Source organism: Castor canadensis, chromosome 2 (assembly GCF_047511655.1).
Source record: "Castor canadensis chromosome 2, mCasCan1.hap1v2, whole genome shotgun sequence".
Classification (NCBI taxonomy): Eukaryota; Metazoa; Chordata; class Mammalia; order Rodentia; family Castoridae; genus Castor; species Castor canadensis.
This window is the reverse complement of record NC_133387.1, coordinates 69,131,099-69,154,274: the sequence shown is the minus strand read 5'-3', so window position 1 is coordinate 69,154,274 and position 23,176 is coordinate 69,131,099. Positions and strand designations below refer to the sequence as shown.

The following is a 23,176-nucleotide window of genomic DNA, read 5'->3' as shown; positions in this document are numbered from 1 at the left end:
TGCTTCTGGTATGCTAGATTGATCTGTACTACAAAGCTACCACCACACCAAAGAACAAAATAAAAGAAACCTGGCCATCTACCACCATGGGCTATGAGAGTGAGGAAGCAGAAGGGTGGCTGCAGATTGGTGTGTGGCTTTAGCTGAGTTATTTACTCTTTAGACTTTAGTTCCCTTATCTTAAAGACAAAGGACTATAATTTTAATTGTCTCCAGATTCCTTATTGGGTCTCACAGTATGACTATATTAATATTTTTTGTGTGTAGAATTGCTACAGCTTTTACCCATCTATCATCAATTTTAAAACTTGGTACATTTTAGCACTTTCTATAAATATTGAAATGCATTTTTAAATTCTTATGGGAATTATAAAAATAAATGGGCTGGACTTGAGCCTTCTGTTCTCTTAACTGCCCTGTGAGCCCCATCTACCTCAACCACTATAACTGTGGCACTCCAAGGCAGCTGCTATGGTAAGCAATCGATCCTGGAGAAGCTCAGACCCCAGCCACTGTAGGTTACATGGACCTTCCTGTCTTCCTCTGTTAGAGGAACTGGGAAAGTTGGTTATCAGCAAAACCCACGGGTAAACCCACTGAGGTTCTCTCCGACTGTTAAGGGTCTCTGCCAGGGGTCACTCTGCAGAAAGCAGGTGACATCAGCCCTATCAGAGAGGCGTTTCCACTTCCTCACTGCCTGCAGACTTTTGAGTCCTTTCAGAGCTTTGGCAGCCTGTGTCAGCTCCATGAACCACTGGGCTTTTAGCTTCATTCAGGCTCACCAAATCCCATTAAAACCTGACTAGCTGTTTCAAGGTCTTCTGAGACTGAGCAATCCTCCACACTCCCTGTCAAGACTTGCAAGGCTCCTGGGCCAATGAAGACACCTTAGCCCTCAAGAAGTCTCCTTGAGTCTGGGCAAGTCTTTTTTGCTGAGGCTTCCCCAGTGCTGCAGTTAGGTGGCCCCCAGGGAAGAAAGAGGTCAGTAGTTAAGCTATTCTGAGATGGAGACAGCTATCCAGGACAGAGCATCAATTTATAGGAAAATAGTGGATAGTGACCTATTCATGATTAATTGAAAGCAACTTTTGAAATCCAAACCATGTTGTCACTTTGAATTTCATTATAAAACCAGAGATACACATACCAAGGGAAACCCTCAAGATATGCTAACATCACTCAAGAATGCAACAAGACTTTTAAATTTATGTATTTCAAAAGAAATAAAAACACTCTTTCTGGAATTCCAATGTTTAAAATAAGTTTAAAAGACATATAAGTACTTAGTGCCTACATTTTTATGCTTTGCATAATAATTTAAAAGTCTAAAGAAAAAATAGTACTGGGACAATCAAAGAGATGGCAAACCCATCAAATAGAGAAACTGAAAAGTCCCTCAATTTCACTCCAACTCCCTGAAAAAGTTTCCACCTAAAAACCTAATACTGCCCTTTGGCTTCCTACTACCTGGGTATTTGGGGTTTGTCTAAATAAATGGAGGAAATTAGTTCAGCAAATATTGACTATAAGCATCCTCTGAGCTTGCCTTGAAATGGAAAAGACATGGTATCTTCCTTTCAGGTGACATGGTTCTAGTATGTCAGACATGAACAGATTAGCCTGATCTACAGGGAAGACAAACATAAACAAGAATAGCATCGATTTAAAATATAGCAATGAATAAAAACACATAAATACCAGGCAAGAGTCACTGAAAAACATCTCTACAAGAGCTTAAAGGAATATAGAACTAATGTTTGCTGAATGTATTCCCTGATATGTAAATGTGCTATAAAAATAAATATCTCATTTTGGCTCAGTTCACAACTATTAATTATTCTTCCATGAGACTCCTCCATGAACTTGTAGGAATCCCAAATGCATCTTTTCAAGTAACCTATACACTGACCCACTGACACTGCACAGGTTTGGGATGGTACTTTAGTATACTGATGGGTAAGAGCTAAGATCTGCCTTCACTTCAATCCTACCCCATAAACCGTGTTTGTAGAAGAATGGAACTCCAAACCACAGGGGGTTTTCCAAACTACTCACGCCTGCGATTCCAGGCATGGTTATACCTGCCAAAGCACAAGGTGAACCAAATGTCAGGCAAGTAAGACACTGCTAACCCAGTGAGGACTGGACAGAGCCTTGAGAATGCAAAGGAAAGAGTTTCACAGGCCCCCCAAAATAGATTGGGGTGGAGTTGGGGTCTTCAGTTTCTAAAAAATAAGCCACTGTAATTTAGCTTCAGTATCCAGCTGTTTAAAAATTGCCACAGAAACATGGTCCAAAATAAACAAAACAGCAAACAAAATATCTTTGCATTATCCCTGACAATTAAAATAGGTTTTAGGAAAAAAAAGACACTTGCTGTAAAAATTCTGCTCTACTTCCCTCTGTGTACCCAGGGTGCGTGTGTAAGTCAGAACCTAAAGCAAATAGCTTCACAGGTCGCCTTTTTGGCAGGTTTTGGAATCCTCTCTTCTCTTACTACCTGGGTGCCTCGGGGAAAACATTTTCTACTTAAATTGACTCTCACTTTCAGGTGTGTCTTTACATGCCCTGTCTGCTGCCTGTGCCTCTCCACACAGTCTCCCAAATCCCGGTAAGTACTGCTCGCCCTCTGTCTCACTGGCAAGGAGGCATTTTATGGGTTAAAAGAAAGTAACAGCAAGCTCGGAAGTTCTTTTAGCTATGTGGAGAGTCAGCATTGAGTAAAAACTGGAGTGTAACATATTAGAGCATATGTTATAATTATTGTGTTTACCGAACAAAAATCAGATGATGTTTACATGCAAGTTGATGACAGCGGAAGGCAGCACCTGTGAGAAAATTGAGGCTTGGTGGGATACGGCCCAGGATTTGAGTTTCTTTCTCTTGAGTGAAACTTCAAGTGATGTAGTGTTGAACTCAGCTAAAATGGGAAATAGAAAACCAGGATAAAGACTAGAGGTGAGAAATTTCTGAAAACGAAGGATGGGATGAAAAGGGCCATAACTAAAGGCACTGAAGCCTCCTGCAGAGTTTTTCAAGCTCAGCTCTGTTGATATTTGGGGTTGGATTATTCTTTGTTGTGGGGTCAGAAACTGTCCTGTGCAGCATCCCTGGCTTCTGCCCGCTGGATGCCAGTAGCATCCTCCTCTCCTATCATGCCAGCCAGTGTCACAGACATTACCAAATGGTCTCTGCTCACCCAACACCAGAGCGTGGACCCACAGTGTCCAACAGATGGACTTGCCACCCAGACCACTACAAATGCACCTGCTGCAGAATAGGTTCTTACTAAATGTCAGCTGTCCCTAGGGCAAGCAGCAGCTCTGGTCTTTACAGTGTGCACGTAGAAGCACTTAGATCAGTGGTTCTCAAACCTGAGCACTCATCAGACTTGCCAGGCTGCGCTGTGAAAGCACAGAAAGCAGAGTCTACGAATCAGAAGGCCATGGGCTGGGTCCTGATCATTTATTTGTATTTCTAACAAATTCCAGGATCTTCTGCTACTGCTGGTCCAGTGAAGTCCCCAATCACTAGGTTTGTCCAGGACTGAAACCTAGCTAAAACTAGGAAGTCCCAGAAACCCCAGATGATTTGGTCAGCTTCTTACGTCTGGGGAGCACACTTTGAGAGCCATGGTTTAAGGAGATAAGATGGAACAGGCAGGTTGAGAATTTAGACTTGAAGGGCTACAGGCAGAAGAATCAAGGACAACCCTCAAGTTTCTGACCCGAGTGAGTTAGTTCGTTATTCAGTGATCGCAAACTTTGCTGCCTATTGGAACCACCTGGGGGTCTTTGACAAATACTGATACAGGATCCTACCCCAACTATCCTGATTTAACTGGTGTGGACTGTGATCCTGGCAACAAGGGTTTGAAAAGTTTCCCAGGTGACTCTAATGTGCATCCAAGCTTGGAGAGCTCCGGGTTATCCCTTCCGTCAGAATGGAATCCAGAAGAATTCTGGATGAGGCTTCAGTGTTGTGAGCCATCAGTGTCCTCATCAACACTGGATTTAGGTGAAGCATGAGTTCTATCACCAGAGACTCCAACTTTATTAGTTTGAGTAGGACCTGAACAGTGTTGGTTTAAAAACCTCTGTGGGTACATACAATGGAATATTATTCAGCCTTAAAAATGATTGAGATTGTGACACATGCTGCAGCATAGACAAGCCTGCAGGTCATTGTGCTAAGTGAAGTAAGCCAGTCACAGAAAGATAAATACGGGATGATTCCACTTATGTGAGATACTTAAGGTAGACAAATTCATAGACGGAAAGTAGAATGTTGGTTGCTAGGGGCAGGGGACAGGAGGGAACACAAGGACTTGTTCAATGGCTATAGAGTTTCAGTTTTGCAAGATGAAAAGAGTTGTGGAGATTGGCTGCACAATGTAAAGGTATTTAGCACCACTAAACTGTACACTTAAATGGTTAAGATGGGGCTGTGTGTGTTGCTCACACCTATAATCCCAGCTACATGGGAGGCAGAGATTGAATGATCATCGTCTGAGACTTCCCCAAAGAAAAAGCATGAAGCCCTACTTGAAAAATGACTAAAGCAAAAAGGGCTCAAGTAGTAGAGTGCTTGCTTAGAAGCACAAAGCCCTGAGTTCAAACCCTAGTTTAAAAAAAAATAATAAATTTTATTTTGTGTGTATTTTTACCACAATTAAAAAGAAATAAATATGTTTTAAAGAGAGTCACTAAAAAACATCTTCCTGAGTGTTTTTGGAAGATGGACCTGGGCCTGCCAGTCTCAGTAGAGCTGCTCAGCTCTACTACTGCGTGACTCTGTCATTTACTTCCTCTTTTTTTTATTATTCATTTATTCACATGTGCATACATTGTTTGGGTCATTTCTCCCCCATGTCCCCCTCACCCTGTCCCCCCTTCCCCCCTCAGCTCCAGGCAGGTCCTGTTCTGCCTTTATCACTAGTTTTGTTGCAGAAAAGAGACAAGCATAATAACATAGCATTTTTGCTAGTTGAGTTGAGGGTAGCTATCCAGAAATGTTCCTAGCATTGCTTTCGTGTACCATGTTATATGACCCATGTTGATTCATCTCTGACTGATCTTTACCCTGGTTACTGATCCCCTTCTCATGATAACCTCTGTCACTTTAAGGTTTCTGTATTAGCTCCTCTGGAGTGGGGACATCAATCGCTTTCATGTTTTGGGTTTTCTACCTATTTTTATATCACCAAAATGTGCTCTCCCCTTGTCACGTGATCCACGTCCAACCACATTGCTGCATTTGCCCTAGATCTAAAGTCCGCATATGAGGGAGAACATAAGATTTTTGGTCTTCTGAGCCTGGCTGACCTCACTCAGAATGATGTTCTCCAGTTCCATCCATTTACCTGCAAATAATAAGATTTCATTCTTCTTCATGGCTGAGTAGAATTCCATTGTGTGCAAGTACCACATTTTCTTGATCCATTCATCAGTAGTGGGGCATCTTGGTTGTTTCCATAACTTGGCTATTGTGAATAGCACTGCAATAAACATGGGTGCGCAGGTGCCTCTGGAGTAATCTGTGTTGTATTTCTTTGGGTATATCCCCAGGAGTGGGATTGCTGGATCATATGACAGGTCTATGGTTAGATTTTTAAGAAGCCTCCAAGTTTTTTTCCAGAGTGGTTGCACCAGATTGCATTCCCACCAGCAGTGGATTAGGGTTCCTTTTTCCCCACATCCTCGCCAACACATGTTGGTGGTGGTATTTTTGATGATGGTTATTTTAACAGTGGTGAGGTGGAATCTTAGTGTGGTTTTGATTTGCATTTCCTTTATGGCTAGAGATGGTGAGCATTTTTTCATGTGCTTTTTTGCCATTTGAATTTCTTCTTTTGAGCAAGTTCTATTAAGTTCAGTTGCCCATTTCTTAATTGGTTCATTGATTTTAGGAGAGTTTAGTTTTTTAAGTTCCCTATATATTCTGGTTATCAGTCCTTTGTCTGATGTATAGCTGGCAAATATTTTCTCCCACTCTGTGGGTGGTCTCTTCAGTTTAGAGACCATTTCTTTTGTTGTGCAGAAGCCTTTAAATTAATTCAATTTTATGAAGTTCCATTTGTCCTTCCTTTCTCTTAGTTGCTGGGCTGGCTGCTGGGGTTCTATTGAGGAAGTCTTTGCCTATACCTATTAGTTCCAGAGTGTTTCCTGCTCCTTCCTGTAGTAACTTCAGAGTTTCAGGTCTGATATTTAGGTCCTTGATCCATTTTGAGTTGATACTAGTACAGGGTGATAGACATGGGTCTAGTTTCAGTTTCTTGCAGATGGATAACCACTTTTGCCAACAACATTTGTTGAAGAGGCTGTCATTTCTCCATCTTATATTTTTAGTGCCTTTGTCAAAAATAAGGTGTGCATAGTTGTGTGGCTTCATATCTGGGTCCTCTATTCTGTTCCACTAGTCTTCATGTCTGTTTTTGTGCGAGTACCATGCTGTTTTTATTGCTGATGCTTTGTAATATAGTTTGAAGTCAGGTATTGTGATACCTCCTGCATTGTTCTTTTTGCTGAGTATTGCCTTTGCTATTTGCAGTCTCTTGTGCTTCCAAGTGAACTTTAGAGTAGATTTTTCAATCTCTGTGATGAAAGTCATTGGGATTTTGATGGGAATTGCATTAAACATGTAGATTGGTAGTACAGCCATTTTTACTATGTTGAATAATGTTTTTACATTCACCATTTGAATTAAAATAATAATGAGGAGGCATAAGTTTTTGCTTTCCAAGCTGACAAAGATTTAAAATTCAATATTGAAAAGGGCTTAGGTCAACAATGTTCCCATAGGCCGTTGTGACACATCAACTGGGACAAGCTTTCTGCATGAGAGTTTGACAGTAACACCAACAGCTGCTCGCGCGCGCGCGCGCACACACACACACACACGAGTGCAGACACAGGCGCATATGCATGTGGTGTGTGCTTACATATCTGTGTGCATGTACATTTACATACCCTATACACGCATGCATGTCTCTATACACATCACACACACACATTCCTTGGTCTATTATTTTCACTCCAGGGAATAAATGTATGAAGCAAATATTTAGCAGAAATATTTAAAATAGGAAAATATTAGAACCAAAGTACATATGAACCAGTAGAAGAGTCATTTTTGTAAGCACACATTAATTGTACAATGTGATGGACTTCCTTGTGATGTAGCCACACGTTCATATAATATACTTTGATTATATTTACTCCTGCTGTTACTCCACCCCATCCCAGATGCCCGTCTTTTTAACCTATCTTGCAGTTTTTTGAAATGGGTTTCATTATGACTTTTTCATACATGCATTCAATGTACTTCCATCATATTCTCCCCATTGGTCCTCTCTTTTTCCCCCCTACCTCCCACTGGTCCCCCACCCCAATAGTCCCCCTTTTTTCTTTATTTTCTTTACTTATTTTTGGCAGAACTGGAGTTTGAACTCAGGGCTTCCTGCTTACCAGGCAGGTGCTCTATTCTTGAGCCATACCTCCAGCCCTTTTTGGTTTATTTTTCAGATAGGGTCTCATACTTTTTGCCTGAACCATGATCCTCCTATCTCTACCTCCCAAGTAGCTGAGATTATAGCTTTGAGCCACCATACCTGGCCTTTTTTTTTTTTCTGTAGATCTAGATTCCATATGTGAAAGAAAGCACACAATATTTGTCTTTCTAAGTATGGCTTACTTAGTTTAACATGATGCTCTCTAGTTCCATCCATTTTCCTGCAAATAATGTAATTTCATTCTTCTTTATGGCTGAATAACACTCCATAGTGTATATATATTATATTTTCCTTATCCATTCATGTGTTGATGGCCATCTAAGCTGATTCCACAGCTTGGCTATTGTGAATAGTACTACAATAAGCATGGGTGTGCAGTCTTAAGTGAAGTTAATCAGGTTCAGAAAAACAAAGGTTGCATGTTTTCTCTCATATGTGGAAGACAGATTCAATGCAAACAGAAGCATTATCAAATACACATATAAATATATAGAGAAAATGTTGCCAAAAGTGGGACTGTTAGAGGAGGCTAAGAGAGGAGGAAAAGAAGAAAAGAATGAGAGTGAGTGAATAATATTGAAATACATCGCATCTATATAGGAACAAGACACAAAAAAGCACACTGAAAACTGTTGAACAATACAGGGTGGTGGTGGGGGCAAGGGGAGGAAGAGCAGTGGAGGGCATTAGATGATTTAAGCACAATATAATTACAGAAAAATGCCAAGGCAAAATCCCCACTGAACAATGCTGAGTCACCCAAACAATGGACAGGAATGTAGAATAGGTTGTGTTGAGGGGAGGTTGCTAGTGGGAGGGGAAGAGAGAATGAAGAGGATAAAGGAGGGTGAATATGGTTGAGGTACTTTCTATACATGTATGAGTATGGCACACTGAAGTTATTTTAAGGGAAATGGGGTAGGATGGAGAATAATGGAGGGGATGTACCAACCCGGGATATAACATATATATATATGGAAATGTCACAACAAAACCTCCTTTTTAACTATCATATACTAATAAAAGTGTTAAGAAATAAAAATAGAAAATTTCTCTCCTCAAAAAAGAAAAAATGTATATGCCTCTCTTATGCTGACTTACTTTCCTATGAGAAGAGGCACATATCCTGGTTCCTCCGTCCAGAGGGATATTTTGTAGTAATTAAAAATACTAGTGTGGGAGAGCAGTTTTTCTCCTTGGAAAAACTTGGAGTTTCCAAGTGCCTTGGAGCAAGGGAGGCCTCCCTCCTGAGGGACACAGTCAAACCTACAGAGGAGAAGGACACAGCCAAAACTACAGAGTTTGTTTCACAGAGGCTCCCAAGTCATCTTGATGCTCCTCACTAAACTAAAAATCACTAACTAAAGAACATAGCTGTTGGAACAGAAAGATGTCTGGGCTACATTGATTGAAGCAGGTGAGCTATACGATATCACTTTTATAAATTCTGTACATGTAAGGAAAAAATATAGAACATACAGCAAGATGCTAACTACTTTTCTCTAGGTGATGGTACTGCAGGTTACATTCTCTTGATTTTTGCCTAATTTTCTGAATTTTCTGCTTTTCTATGATGAGTACGTATTAACTGTGCAGCTTATTAGAATAAATTTTTAAGCAAGCATGGGCAAAAATAGGTTAAAAGTAAATTTGCAAAAAAAATTAGGTTTCGTTTTATTTCCTATAAACTATTGAATTCTGCTGTTTTGAAATATGGCAAACATTACTAGTAAATATTTTTAAAATTTTTATATCGTCTTACATCTGAAGAAATGCGATATTGTGACTATTTTGATTTTAAGAAGGATTAAAAACCAGGAGACAAATTTGAGGGCCTTTATAACATGTGATGGTGTCAATTGTAGCTTCTATCAGTGACTGACCTTAGTTTTTGTTGTTGTTGTTTTTTAACCTAGCATGATTGAGCTTAATAACTTACTGACACAAGAATGCAATTTCAACTGACCCTTTTTTTGCACCTTGGTGAGTATTTGCTGTGAAAATCCATTTTTTTATTATATTCCATTGTCTACTACTAAAAAATGTAGTAGAAGTAGCCTTTTAAGTATATCCACTTATTTTTCTATGCTACTATGTTTGCATGGCTACCCACAGTATGACTGTGTCAAACAACTGGAAAATTCCACACATAGCTTTCAGTTGCCCCTTACTGGAATGCTATCACTAGCAGGTAAGCAGGTAATATAAGATACTAACGAACACTGAGTAGTTCCAGATTCTTAATTTATAAATACAATGCCCTCCCTTGTTTTTATTTATTTGTTTTCTTTTTTGCAGTGCTGGAGTTTGAACTCAGAGCCTTACACTTGCTAGATAGGCAGCTCTACCACCTGAGCCACTTCCCCAGCCTGCCCCACTCCCTGTCTTTCTTAAATAGCTTTGCTTTGAATATAACGCCTTTCCCAGTAATGAGGTCTTGTGAAGAATTCACAGGCAATATTCCCTCCTCTAAGTAAGCAGCTAAAAGACCACATTCTCCATGCTTCTGCTGTCTTTAATAAGCTGAGAATAATTTGCATTAATCATAGAGAAGATGGTTCCAACAGTGACTCTTTGATCCTGACTTTTCTGTGACAGCCCTGCCTTTAGTTACTAAGTCCTCATCAATTGCTCTGAGTCTTCTCTTCAAAGATTCCTGCTGAATTTCTTCTAGGCAGCAAACTTTCAGAATCTTGCCATTTCATTTTGTAATTCCCAAACCTTGAGGTAATTTCCCAGTTAGAATTGCTGGTAATGGAGGCCAGAAGGACAGCTCCAGATGGTGAATGTTCTTTTGTTCTCTTCTGGGAGTTCCCTGCCACAGAGAGGCACAGCCTCAGGCCAGTGAAGGCAGAGACGCCAGAGTCATCTATGGGCTCCATCTGTACTCTACTTCCCAGGACCATGGGGCTTGAATCTGGCCCCATACTGTCAAAAAAAGAGTTGTTCTAATCTACAGCTGCCTTGGGAGTTCTCTTTGGAATTAAACTAGTATCCCAAACCAAAACGACCACTGACAATCACTTCACCTTCTCCCTTCTGTCACTTACACCTTAAAAAAGTTCAAAGCCACTCTTGGTTGCTGAGCCACGATCCCTTCTCTCTTTGTGGGACAAACCTTCCAAACTAAATTAGCTTTGGCAGAAAAGGCCTCACTTTAGTGGATCCTGGATTCTTAAACCCAAGCTTACCCTTATCAAAACCTAGTCTCTAGGGTTGCTTCAGGTCTAACTCACAAACCCCATGGCTCACACATCCTCAGCACGGGTGATTTCTGGTGCATAGTTTGCCCACATCATCATTGGACATTTTGCTGATTGGTAGTTTGACTGTAGACATTTTATAAATATTGGGGCCCCTTTGAACAATTTGCCTTGCATTCTGACTCAGGAAGAGAAGGAAAAAGAACCATAAAAAGTGCATTGGCCCTTAGGTTTTAGAAATTGTATGCAGAGTATCAACCTTATTTAACATGTGTTCCTTGTCGCCCTAATGATTAATATGTGTGGGTATATAAATGTGTGTGTTCACATCCTCTAAAACACTGAAATGAACTCAAAAGTATATATACATGATTAAGAAAATTACAATGTACAAAAAATGCTAAATAGAAAAATTACATAATGAGTTATTTCTGCAGTTGATCCTTCATTCTACAGAAAATTTCCTGCACATTCTCTTTATATGACCAGACCTCCTGGATTCATTTAAATAGCATTCTGTCTTCATGTTGTGTGTCATTTTTGAGCAATGCATTTTTGTCCAAAAGATATAAACATCTTTATTCCCTGAATCGATTCTAACCTGTTGCTAATGTGATAATCTGGCAGTTCCCATCTTGAGTCCAAGAAAGATACTGCCAAATCTATGTTCAGGTCTGAAGCTTTAATTATGTGTATTTCTAGCCATTTTGTGTCAAGTGTTGTAGACTAAAGTTCATATTTGCACTTACTATTACAGAAATAATACTTCAATTTCTGCAAGTCTTGGAATATTTTTTTCTGAAGAGTGCTCATCTGATCAAAACAAGTTTGGCCAAGTCAAGTTATAAAAACATGTTAAATCTCTAAGGCAAAAATTCCAATAAAATAATTCAGGATGTAACTTGCCTAAATGAATAAATCCCCAGAAGGGAAATCTTAGTTAATCACATTAGCATCAGCAGAACTATTATACCTGACCTTCTTTTTTTAAAAACTCCGCCCATTGGAATCCGAATTTCTGAACAGTTATTTATCCTGGATGCCAATTCCAGGAAATAAAATAAGATGTGGTTTGGGTTGTTGGATGAATAAAAGAAAAAGTCCATAGTAATCTAGGATAATTTATTAGACCACAAAAAAGTATAAGCTGGAGCTAACTCTTTTCACATAACTAGCTCAAAGAAAGAGAAGGAAATGTGGTGCCTTTGATTTCGAATAATAATCTTTACAGGCAGGTTGAGGATAGACAGTCCCCTGCTGGAACTACAATTTAGTAACTGTGGGAAAGGAGACATCATGTCCCATCTTCGCAGTGTAGAATTCATGAGCTATCTGGATAAGTTTCATGTCTGCTATTTACTACAAAATGACCACATTAATAAGACAGTTTGTGTGGAGAGTGTGTACATAAAAGAAAGAATTTGATTTTTAATAGTCTATATTTTTGGAGATCAAGATGAAAGAAAGAAATCCATTATATGTAAGACGAGTATATGAAAACAATCTTTCTTTATACTTTACAACTGAGAAGTCTGAAGAGAAGCAAAACTTATTTCAGAGCACGGAAATTATTTTTCATTGTAGACCCATCCCTCTCACTCCTGTCTACCAAAATGAGGGCTTGGCATAAATTTTCACATCTCAAGGGAAAACTACATAAGAGCAGCTGGAATATGTCATGTGTGAGATTAACTTTGTTCATCGTCCAGAGGCTGATGGGTGTTTGCAGGAAGGGTGTTTGTTTACTTTTTATTTTGAGATCATTGTAAGTGCACACACAATTGTAAGAAATAAAACAGAGAACTCCTGTATACCCTTCATCTAATTTTCCTCAATGGTGACATCTTGCATAACTGTCGTACACTGTCTCAACCAGGAAACTGACATTGATAGAATACACTGACCTTACTCGCATTGCACCATTTTTACACGCATTCATATACATGTATCCATTTAATTCTGTGCCATTTATCATGTGTATACATTCGTGTGACCATCACCACCACCACCATCAAGATACAGAAGTTTCAGGGTGGGGGCATGGCTCAAGTGGTAGAATGCTTGCCTAATACTGAGTGTGAGGCCCTGAGTTCAAGCCCCAGTACCACAAAAAAAGAATCCAGATGTTTCATCATCTAAAGTGTCCCTAGTACTACTCACCTTCCTAGCTTCTGACAGCCATGAATCTGTTCTCTGGCTCTATAACTTTGTCATTTAAAAATGTGATGTAAATGCATTGTGCAGTGTATAATAACCTCTTCTCAGTCAGCATAATTCCCATGAGATCCATCAAAGTTGTTGCTTGTACCACTGGTTACCCATGGTTTGGTTATCAGTTTTTGTCCCTAAACTGGGTCCTTCTTCCCTCTTAGAATTGTGGAACCAATAACAAGAACTTCTGTTGTTGTTGTTGTACTGGGGGTACAATGTGACATTTACAAAAGCTCTTATAATATATCTTAGATTCACCACTCCATCATTCTCCTTTATCCCTCCTCCTCTATTCCTGGAAGAGTTCAACAGGCCACATTTTTCCATTTACATATATGAGTACATAATATTTCTACCATATTCACCCCCTACACCTTTTCCTTACATCCTCCCTCCCACTGCTACCAACAACCCCTCAGACAGAACCTGTTTTTCTTTCCTGCTCTCCATTTTTAACAATTCAATTTAGCAGTGAAGGAGACTTTTATTCTTGGCCAAGAAAGGAGAGACCAACTCACAAATCTGCCTCTTGACCTTTCGGGGGTTGAGAGTATAATCCATATCTATAATGATATGGAGTGGAAGAAATGAGGGAGGTGGGCTAATAAAGGGGAGAAATGTTCATGTCTTTTCTGGGAACAGGTGGAGATTTTCTGGGGATTCGTGCACTGACTCTTTTTGCTTCTTTTATGGTTTTTAGTCATCACCATAGCAATTATCAACTGTCATAGAACTGGAAGATGTGTCATTTAGCATACCTAGAAGTTGTCTGTGGTCACTCAGGCAGCTGTCTTAGAGCCAACCAGTTTCAACCACAGGCTTCCTGTTCTCAATGAGAGCAAGGAGAAATTCAGTAAAACCACCTAGGCAGTACTCAGGGTAACAATTTGCTCCTTTTTATCAATAAATTCTATTCCATAATATGGATTTACCATACCTTGTTTAATCATCCATTCATTGAAGAACACTTAGGTTGTTCTCAGTTTTTTGGCAACTACAAATAAAGATACCATGGATGTTTGCACACAAGTTTTTGTGTGAACATAAGTTGTAATTTGTCTGGGATAAATACCTAAGAGTGCAACTTCTCAGCATAATTTTGTAAGAAACCACAATACTTTTCTCAGAATGCCTGCAACCTTTATCTGTCTCCTCCAGGGATGTACAGAAGATCCAGTTTTTTCACATCCTCCTTTAACATCTGGGTTATCACATTTTTTATCTTAACTATTCTGATAGGCACATAGTAATAACTTATTATGGCTTTGGTTCACATTTCTCTAATGATTGATAATGTTGAAATCTTTTTGTGTGCCTATTTATTGTCAATATGTCTTCCTCAGTGAGATGTCTGTTTATGTTACTTGATATTTTTTCCTTTGTTATTGGTGGTGTTAGTGCTGGTGGTGCTGCACAGGGGCCCCGATTTGTTTTTTAATGTTGAGTTTGGAGAGCTCTTCATAAATTCTAGACAAAAGAGTTTATTGGTATTCCCATAGCTTTTTCACCTCCTCATAAGCTTGTTCTCAGAGTAAAAGTTTTTAGCTTTGATAAGGCCTAATTATTCAATTTTTCCTTTTGTGTACCATGCTTTTGGGTTGATTTTTAAAATTCTTTGCTTATCCCTAAGTCCCCAAAATTTTCTCCAACATTTTACAGGACTTTCATAGTTTTACACATAAGTCTGTGATCCATTTTGAGTTACTATTGATGCAGTGTGATGTGATATTTTGCTAAAGGATGTTTAATTGCTCCAGCAGCATTTATTGAAAGGTTGTCTTTCCTCCTTTGAATTGTTTTTGCACCTCAAAAATCAGTTGGCCATATTTGCATTAATCTATTTCTGGATTCTTTATTCTGGTCCATTGATCTACCAACATCACACCTGATATTTATTGTAGCTACATGGCAAACTTTAATGTCAGGTAGTGACATTTCCTTTTTTTTTTTTTTTTTGAGCTATTTTAAGTCCTATGCCCTTCCACTCAAAGGCCATTTTATTTTTTACAAAATCACCTATCTACAATTTGAATTTTAATGAAGAGAAAAACTAATACCTAGATTATGGCCTCCAGAATCAAGCAGGATTCTAACACTTTAATATTGTCCCATTCAAATACACCTTTTATAAGAAGAAACACAACTCTTTCTGTAAATAGCTGTCTACAAAATATCACAGTAGACTGTAATACTATGTGCATTAAACTTTATATATGTGCTAACTTTAGATCTTAACTCTAATAAGATTCTCCTTCATTTTCATCAAGCTTCCCAACAATTAGTCAATCTATTAATGTTATTGCTTACAAAAAGTTTAATACATAACACAATGGAGAAAATTCTATAAGCAAGAATTAGTTCAGGCTACCCTTCCCATCCCAGTTGCACATATAGGTATTTAACAGTTAACTTGGAATGATTAAAATGCTTGTCCATGTGGACATAGATTTTTCTTTTGTTTCCCTTTTATCTAACTTGATAGCTCTCAAATATTTATCTTAAGATTTGTGTTCATAAGTCCATGTATGTTGTACTGTGTGGGCAATTTATGAAATGTTCTAGAACGATTTTTATCACATGTCACTTACAGCTTATATTAATTTCTGAAATTAAACTTTAAATTAGTGTTCAAGCAAGACATGGTAATTCCCCACTTCCAGAATTGAAGCATTTTTAGTAAGTTAAGACACTTAAGTAAGATGAAATTTAGTATTTCCCAAAGTGTTTTCCTAGTGTTGCATGGAATATTAATCTAAGCTTTATAAAAATGTCTTCCATGAAATAAATTTGAGAAATTCTAAACTATAAAGATATCTGTTTTTGTTTTTTCACAGAAGCATTTGAAGAGACATTAGCAACAAATGTCGATTATGAAGACCTAAGAAAGGGATATAGGATGCAGCATCTCCCAAATTTTTTGTCCTCTGCATCTTTTTTTGAGGAGCATTCTGCTGATCTAGAATCCAATTCAACACATTTTTGGAAGCACTTCACTTTAACCAAGTCTGTAATTTGAATAAACTGAGACTCAAAAATTATTACATTTAATGTCACCTAACAAAGTTGGAGTAACTCATCATATGTTAGTAAACTTAAGGATCTGATACTTCTTGACCCAATATTAAGTAATCATATAAATATCTAAATATAGTTATATCAAATATGTTAAATAAACATATAAATATCTAACTATAGCAAGGTATTTACCAACCTGTCCATTCTGTCACTCTGTAGTCTAACCCTGGTTCTATTGTAGACTTGAATGAAGCAATATTTTTTTCTAATTCAATGTCAGTTTCTCCTTGAGGTCAAATTTTACTTGGAAATATACAAAGTTAGAGTTTTGATTCAGATTGTTTTAGATGTCTTGATATCAAAAGGATTTATTGGTGTTTTCTTCCTCTGTCTCAAGAAAGAGAAATACTTGCCTGAATTTAAAACCCCCAACCTGTCCAGATCCTCTGCTTAGAGCTTATGATCCTTTTTTCCATTATATAAAAATATTTTTAAGAAATAAAAAACGGCTACTCTATGGACTTTTTCCAATCAATGGCAACTGACTTTTAAGTCACATAAGTTCCCTTCCATCACCCCTCCTTTTCTATATGACATTTAGGACGTAATTGTGTTTTATATTATTCATTATTATTACTACTACTATTTGATGGTAGTTTGGTAAGCTAGAATCTTAATACACTTATAATTTTTCCATCATATAATTTTTCATATGAATGGTTCCAAGTTTGCTTGCTGGGTGGTATTAAGTGAGACCATTTTTGAATCTCAATTTATTGAAATTACACATTTGAATCAAATATAAGTACTTCTCAATGTACTGAATTGAATTCTGATATAATACTTATATATTTCTCTAGGACTTAACATTTAAAACAGGTAGAATTTTAAAAATAGTTTTTAAACAGACTCATGATATCTTAAAGACTACACATGAACAGGAAAGGGGAAAACCGAGGTGACAATTGTGGTGGTGTTCCTCCTGCAAGATCACTGGTGACCAAATCCCTTCATGTCAGACATGTTGGACAGCAAGTTAAAACAGGCTAAGTTTGACACACGGACTGGACTCTGCCTCTCACTTTAACCCAAAGGAGCATGCTTCTGCCCACGGTGTATCTGACAAACAATTTGGGTTATAAAGGGGTTCAATTGAATTTACATATTTTAAGAGAAAGTTGTTTCCCAAAGGTTTCTTAAATTCTCTCGTTTCTTTCATGCAGGTTGGACAAACAGACGTCACTGACAGGGTTAGGAGTCTCCTTCCTTAAGTCTATACTTCACTCTTCATTATTTGCCCTAAAATGCCACACAAAGAATTCCCAGTAAATGGAGGCTGTCTCAGATCAGGTTTCCTCAATCAGCATGTGACTTATTGAGCGTGCTCTCTCCAGTAAGAGGTGGAGAGTGTTGGGCACAGGCTGTGGTCCCAGCTGGAGTAAGGCTCCAGCCAGATGCCAAGAGGAGGCACTGAGCATGAATCGCACCATGGAGTTGATCCCAGCTCCATCAGCCATAGGCTACGGGCTGCCCCAGATGGGAGAAGGAATGCAGATGGTATCCTCTCAGAGGTTGGGGATTTCAGCCAGGCTGAGAGCACCAGCAGCATCCACAAGCATGAGCTTAAGGATCCACAGAACCAGTATTAAATGTAAATAAGCTGGATGCATGGCTCAAGTGGTAGAGCACTTGCTTAGCAAGCACAAGGCCCTGAGTTCAAACCCCAACACACCAAAAAAAAAACAACAAAAAAAACAAAACATAAAAGTAAATCAACTGCTAACTTTCCAGCTTAACCAGTTGCTTCTTGAGGCCTTGTGCTATCCTTGGGCTACCTTCTATGTAGCTGTTTCTGTTGTGTTCAAGGATGGCTCAGTTGCTTGAAAGCTCAAGATGAATGCAGCAGGGGTGCCTGCCGTCCTACCCCAGGCAATCTCCTTGTGGGACGTAGCACACAGCTTACAGCATCCTCTACCTGCGGGCTGAATGGAGCCCAGAAATACTGCATCCTCAGCTACCTAGAGGTGGGTGGTTCCTTGTTTACTGACTGGATATTATGTAATCAGTGATGTTGACTTTTCCTGTATGCATGGACCACGGAGACAATACTACAGACGAGACAATGCTCCTCCCTGAACTGACACAGGAAGTGTAATTCAGTCTAGGAGACCTTGACTATTCAGAAAACATGGAAGATCTGCCTAATTTCTATTTGCTGTTATCTTCAAAATTAAAAAAGTCTTGTTGGCTCAAACTTTGAAGGGAATTACTATAAACTCTTCAGTCTACTTGGCTGCCATAGTCACTCCTATAGAGCAGAACATAATTGACTCATTCCGTGGAGATCAAAGACCTCTCAGGCCCTCGAGGTCATGGTGCTGACCAGGAGTTCCCATTGCTCTGTTTTAGATGGATAAAGGGAGGTGTAGAACTCTAGATGGATTGTACACCAACCTCATGATACCACTTCGAAGTTGTATTGCCTCAAAACCATAAATTTCCAGTGCAACCATATTTTTGTGCCAATATCCAGATTTAGTAGAGAGCCAGTGGCTTCCTTCTTGTGCACTGGCAGCAGAACAAGCATCCAAGGTCATCTGTGTGTCATACCTGCTGAAAACCCTGAGGCCATCAAGTCCGCCCCTTCAATGAGAGGATGTGCAGGAAGGAAGTTGGACATATGCCTAACGGTAGGGGCCAGGCTTTTCCATGTATTGTTTATTTAAGGCAACCTGTTTAGGTCTCTAGGAAGTGCATTGTATTCTAATTGGTTTCTAGTAAAAGATGATGATTATAAATAAGTGGAGACAATACTTGGGTGCTTAGCACTGTTCTAAGTTTGGGAAGTACTTATGTAAGAGAGTGAGGTCTCTACATTTGCAAGGAAATTACATGATGGAAGTTGTGCTCAACACCAGGCCAGGTGGGATGGATGCTCCTTCAAGTGACTTTACTACGTCCAGGTCCAGTGAACAAAAATGTAGTTCTCAACTCTAACATTAGAAACTTAATTTGTTCTTCAACCTCTGGCATTTGTTGTCACGAGCCAACATAATCTGATAAAAACTAGAAAGTGTGTTGTTCTATCTCAAAGTTACACCACCAAAGAATAAGAGCCAGTCAAAAAATTAAAGGCTTATTTTGTCTACAGAATGACAGAAATCTTAGAAAACTTAGAGCTGAGGAAAGAAAAACCTTAAAATATTTCAGGTTGACAAGTATTAGCGGTGGATCTGCAGTTATTAGTCTAGGTAAATATTCGTGCAGCATAGAGAATGATTTTCCCCACTCATGTTCTAAGAAGTAGCTATCAAGCAAAACATATTCTTCAGAGTCTACAAGTCAACACTGACTGACTGCATTTCCCAAGTTGCTACTACCACACCTATTGGCCACAACTAAACATCCTCTGCTGTCCTTCCACTGAAGACCATGCTTCTAAAATATTTATAGAACAATAACCTATATAACCTAAAGTTAGACATTTCCCCAGTAATTTTCATAAGATTATTGGAACTACTTTGAAGACTTGGCACCTGTCAATGGGCATCACAAGATTTCTGGTTATCTCTAGAGCCTGGGACAAGCCCGCTCATGTACAGAATTGAGCTAGCATTGACTGGGACTTAATTTTCAAAGGACATTTTGATTTTCTTCCACAATAACTTAGGGTGGCCAGTGATTCTACAATGCACTGATTATCCAGATCTCATGACGGGCTGGTTTACTTTGACAGACCCCAGCTGAAACAATCATTAAAATCCTCACCCATTCCAGTCAACAAATTTTACTGAGCAGCTATTATATCCAGATGCTATTCTAGTTAATAAGGATATAGAAAGAAAAAGACCTTGTCCCCCTTTAACTTCTAATTCAAATTCAGATTCGAATTCAAATTTGAATGACGGAGACAGACAATAAATCAGCAATGATCTACTATAGCCTCCAACACAGACAAGGACTCAGCAAATACATAAAATAGGACAGAGTGGCAGAATGACACTTCCCCACCTCATTTTAGATTTGAAAGTCAGAGAAGGATTTTGGAGAGGCTGGGACCTGAAAGAAGGGAAAGAGCAAGAGACATGAGTATTTGGAGGGGAGAATAGCTTGTGATAAGACGGGTTCTTGGTGTGCTTGAGGAAGAGCAAAGTAAGTATAGCTGGAGCTGAGTGAGCCAAGGGACGACAGATGGAAGTAAAGGCAAAGTGACCCCACTCAGACCATGCTGGGTGTGGAAACCATGGTAAGGACAGATCAGACAGAGTTTTCCAAGTACCTGCTGGCTGAGGACCCATGTTGTAGGTGATTCCTGGCAGCGAAGCTTGTAAATAAATAAATAAATAAAGTTTGTAATAAATAAATTCCTAGAAGTGCTGTAAAAAACTCTCCTTCTGAGTTCCCCAAGGATTAGCTGAAAAATGACTATGCAGGTCATTGACAGTCCTTTGGAAAACTTTGTAGAGTCCCTTAGGAGTTTAAGTGCAGCTACAAATGGACAAACTAATTAAGCAGGCTTAAAAGCCAGGCTTTGGTTTGGAGTTCCAGTTCACTACTAAGGACCGTCTGGTTCCGTAAGACAGGAGGGTGAGCCTCTCTGATGTGAATTTAATGGAAATCCTTTTCACAAGTGTGAAATAAAGATTTGGGTCATGAAAGCTTTTCTATCAAAAAAAATGTAAAATCTAAAGAAAAAGGATGCTAGTGTCAGATAACCCAGTATCCAACTATTTCATTTAATTCCTGCCAAATATTCCTGTTTTGGCAAAGGGGAAAAAGTATACCCTCAGTATTTCTGAACAGCTCAAAATAACTTCCAGAGTATCTGCCTCTTATATGAGAGAGAAAATTAATTCAAGATAAATTCAAGCTTTTGTCTCAAATTTATAAATTTAGAAAATGTCTAGGTCATAATTTAATTTGTTATTGTATTTAAGCACCTATTGATAGAAAAAGTAAAGTCTTGTTATTTCCTCTGCTTTTTATTTTTAGCCAGATTGGAAGATAAATACAGTAAGTGCAGCTTGTTTTCAAATTCAGATCAACAATAAGGAGATGCAATTCTTTATTTTTAATTTTAATGATGTGTTTTCCAGGAGGAACAAAAATGCTTCCTCTGTGACTCTCAATTTCCATACAATCCGTACACCCAACCGAACAGCCATACAATTGAGAATGTAATTAGGAGCTTTGAACCAGACAGAGAAAAGAAATGGTGGCAATCTGAAAACGGTATGACCAAGTTCCTTTCCAATTTTTTATTTCTTCATATTTTAATAAGACACCTTTCTCCTTGTATGGTTTTAACAATGTCACAGCAAGATGTTATTCACCAAAAAATGTGGAGCTTCCTGTAAGAACAAAATTTATTTTTATTTTAAGAAAGAGTATTTTTCTTTAGAGAAATCAAAGTATATTTTAAGAACATAATGCTGAATGCTTCACTGTTTCCATGTGAGTGAAGAAAATATCTGAATCATTTTGTTCTCTGTGAAAACTAAGAATATTTATGAAGTGTTAGTAAATTAAGGCTAATACAAAACACACTGCTATAAACTGAATAAGGCCAGCGGAGAGCTGAGAATGAGCACCAGGTGCTTTTCCCTCTTCAACACACAAAGGGAAAGAGAGAAGGAATGGTTTGCTTCCCAGTGCAAGCCAAAGATCTTAATATCAAATTTGAGCTAAGAATAACTAGTTACCGAAGATCTTTCCTTCCTGGAGTTTTGCCCTTCTGTGTTCATGAACTGTGACGGTGGCCATGATTATCTGTATTTCTTAGATGCCCACTTTAAGTGTGGATCCAAGAGGGATTTACTTTGTCCCACCCCAACCTTCAGCCTTCAATACCAAAATGCCTGTGGGCCTCCCCATTGGAGGCTTCCTCACTCACTGTGACCCCTCTTCAACACTGGTCTTCAACACTTGATCACAAAAGTATTCCACTCACATCTCTGTGCTGCACTTTGTGCTCCGATATCTCTGTTGTCTTCAGACTTCTTAGCAGGTTTCTTTTAGGGCATCCTAGGCCATTAAACCAAAGTGACAAATAGTCATGCTATGTAAGATAGTTTAGTACAAGCATAATATGAGGCTGGTTTTTGTCATCCAGTTGACAAACGCATGACTAGCATCTACAACCCACCATCTCATTCAAAATCCTAGTTATTATTTCTAGTTGGACTCTCCTTAATGTGTATGAGATGATTTCACTGCAGCCCCTATCTTCACTGATGTCTGGTGCTATTAACAGCTATTCTGTCCACATGTTCAATCTTTGTTCCACCTCTCACAATGGGAATGTCCCTCTGCCAGGGCTGATGACACAGAACGAAGGTTCTCAACCACGAACTTTAGAGAAGGGAAGTAGATCTCCTCTTAGAAAGGGTCAGGAGCCCTGAACACAACCCTGGTACGTGGCTGTGGGGTAGCAAACACCACCACCCCACCCCAGGTCATTTTCCCTAGAACTCTAAGCCAAACCCAATTCACAGCAGCCCAACCACTGTTGCCCATAGCTGCACTGCCCAGTCCCGGGGCCCCTAGCTGCACGTGGCTACCGAGCCCTTGAACCATAGCTAATCCAAACTGAGATATGCCATCAACATGAAAACATCCCAGATTTCCAAAATGTAACCTGGAAAAAATATGTAACAAAGCATTACTAATTTTTACAGTGGTGATTGCATGTTGAAATGATAACGTTTTTAATATATTGGTTTGAACACATTAATAAGACTAACTCTGCTTCTTTTTCCTCTGTTAAATGTACTACTAGAAAATTTTAGATTACATACATGACTCAAATCCTACTTCTGTTGGGCAGCATTGCTCTAGAGAGACCGGAGCAGTGTCCAGGTGGGGGCAGATGTTCAGCTGAGGAGCTCAAGACAAAGTCCCGGCAGGACTTTCGTCATATCATAGAGGAGCCCTCAAATCCTCCAAGGGGAATGTTCCAAGCTTGTGTTTTATGCCAAGTGACAAAAATCTAGCTCAAGTGACTGTTAGCAGCTGTTGGGAGGAAGGGTGTGTTGATTTACCATGCTCTGGCTTACTTGCTCCTGTTTATGTGCAGCGGAGGATTTGAGCACAAAGAAATGAAGCCTCTTTTCACCTATGGGAAATGGCCCAGAACTCCCTTGGGAATATGCAATACTGCCACACTGTGGCCGTGTGTGTTGCCGCCAAGATGTGTATGTGGACAAACAGCAAAAGCTAGCTCTCACATAGTTCTCCT

At 39.1% G+C, this 23,176-nt stretch overlaps 1 protein-coding gene and 1 long non-coding RNA gene across 8 annotated transcripts in view; one reads left to right on the top strand and one right to left on the bottom strand.

Moving 5' to 3' along the window:
- Positions 1-2,556: 2,556 nt before the first annotated feature.
- The window catches only part of Lamb4 (laminin subunit beta 4), a 103,194-nt gene continuing 82,574 nt past the window's right edge, over positions 2,557-23,176 (top strand). For 5 of the 7 annotated variants that reach the window (XR_012445210.1, XM_074064993.1, XM_074064996.1 and 2 more), the window contains exons 1-4: positions 2,557-2,611; positions 9,427-9,493; positions 17,806-17,963; positions 21,036-21,171. Coding sequence is in view for 6 of the 7 variants with exons in the window: in XM_074064993.1 (XP_073921094.1) it covers positions 9,460-9,493; positions 17,806-17,963; positions 21,036-21,171 (328 nt within the window). In the remaining variant the exon portion in view is untranslated. The other 2 variants (XM_074064994.1, XM_074064995.1) reach the window with 2 other exon arrangements.
- On the bottom strand, positions 21,165-22,890 carry LOC141420683 (uncharacterized). Its single transcript, XR_012445212.1, has 3 exons — positions 22,737-22,890; positions 21,890-21,963; positions 21,165-21,290 (listed from the first exon to the last, which is right to left on the bottom strand). It is a non-coding gene; the product is annotated as an uncharacterized lncRNA (long non-coding RNA).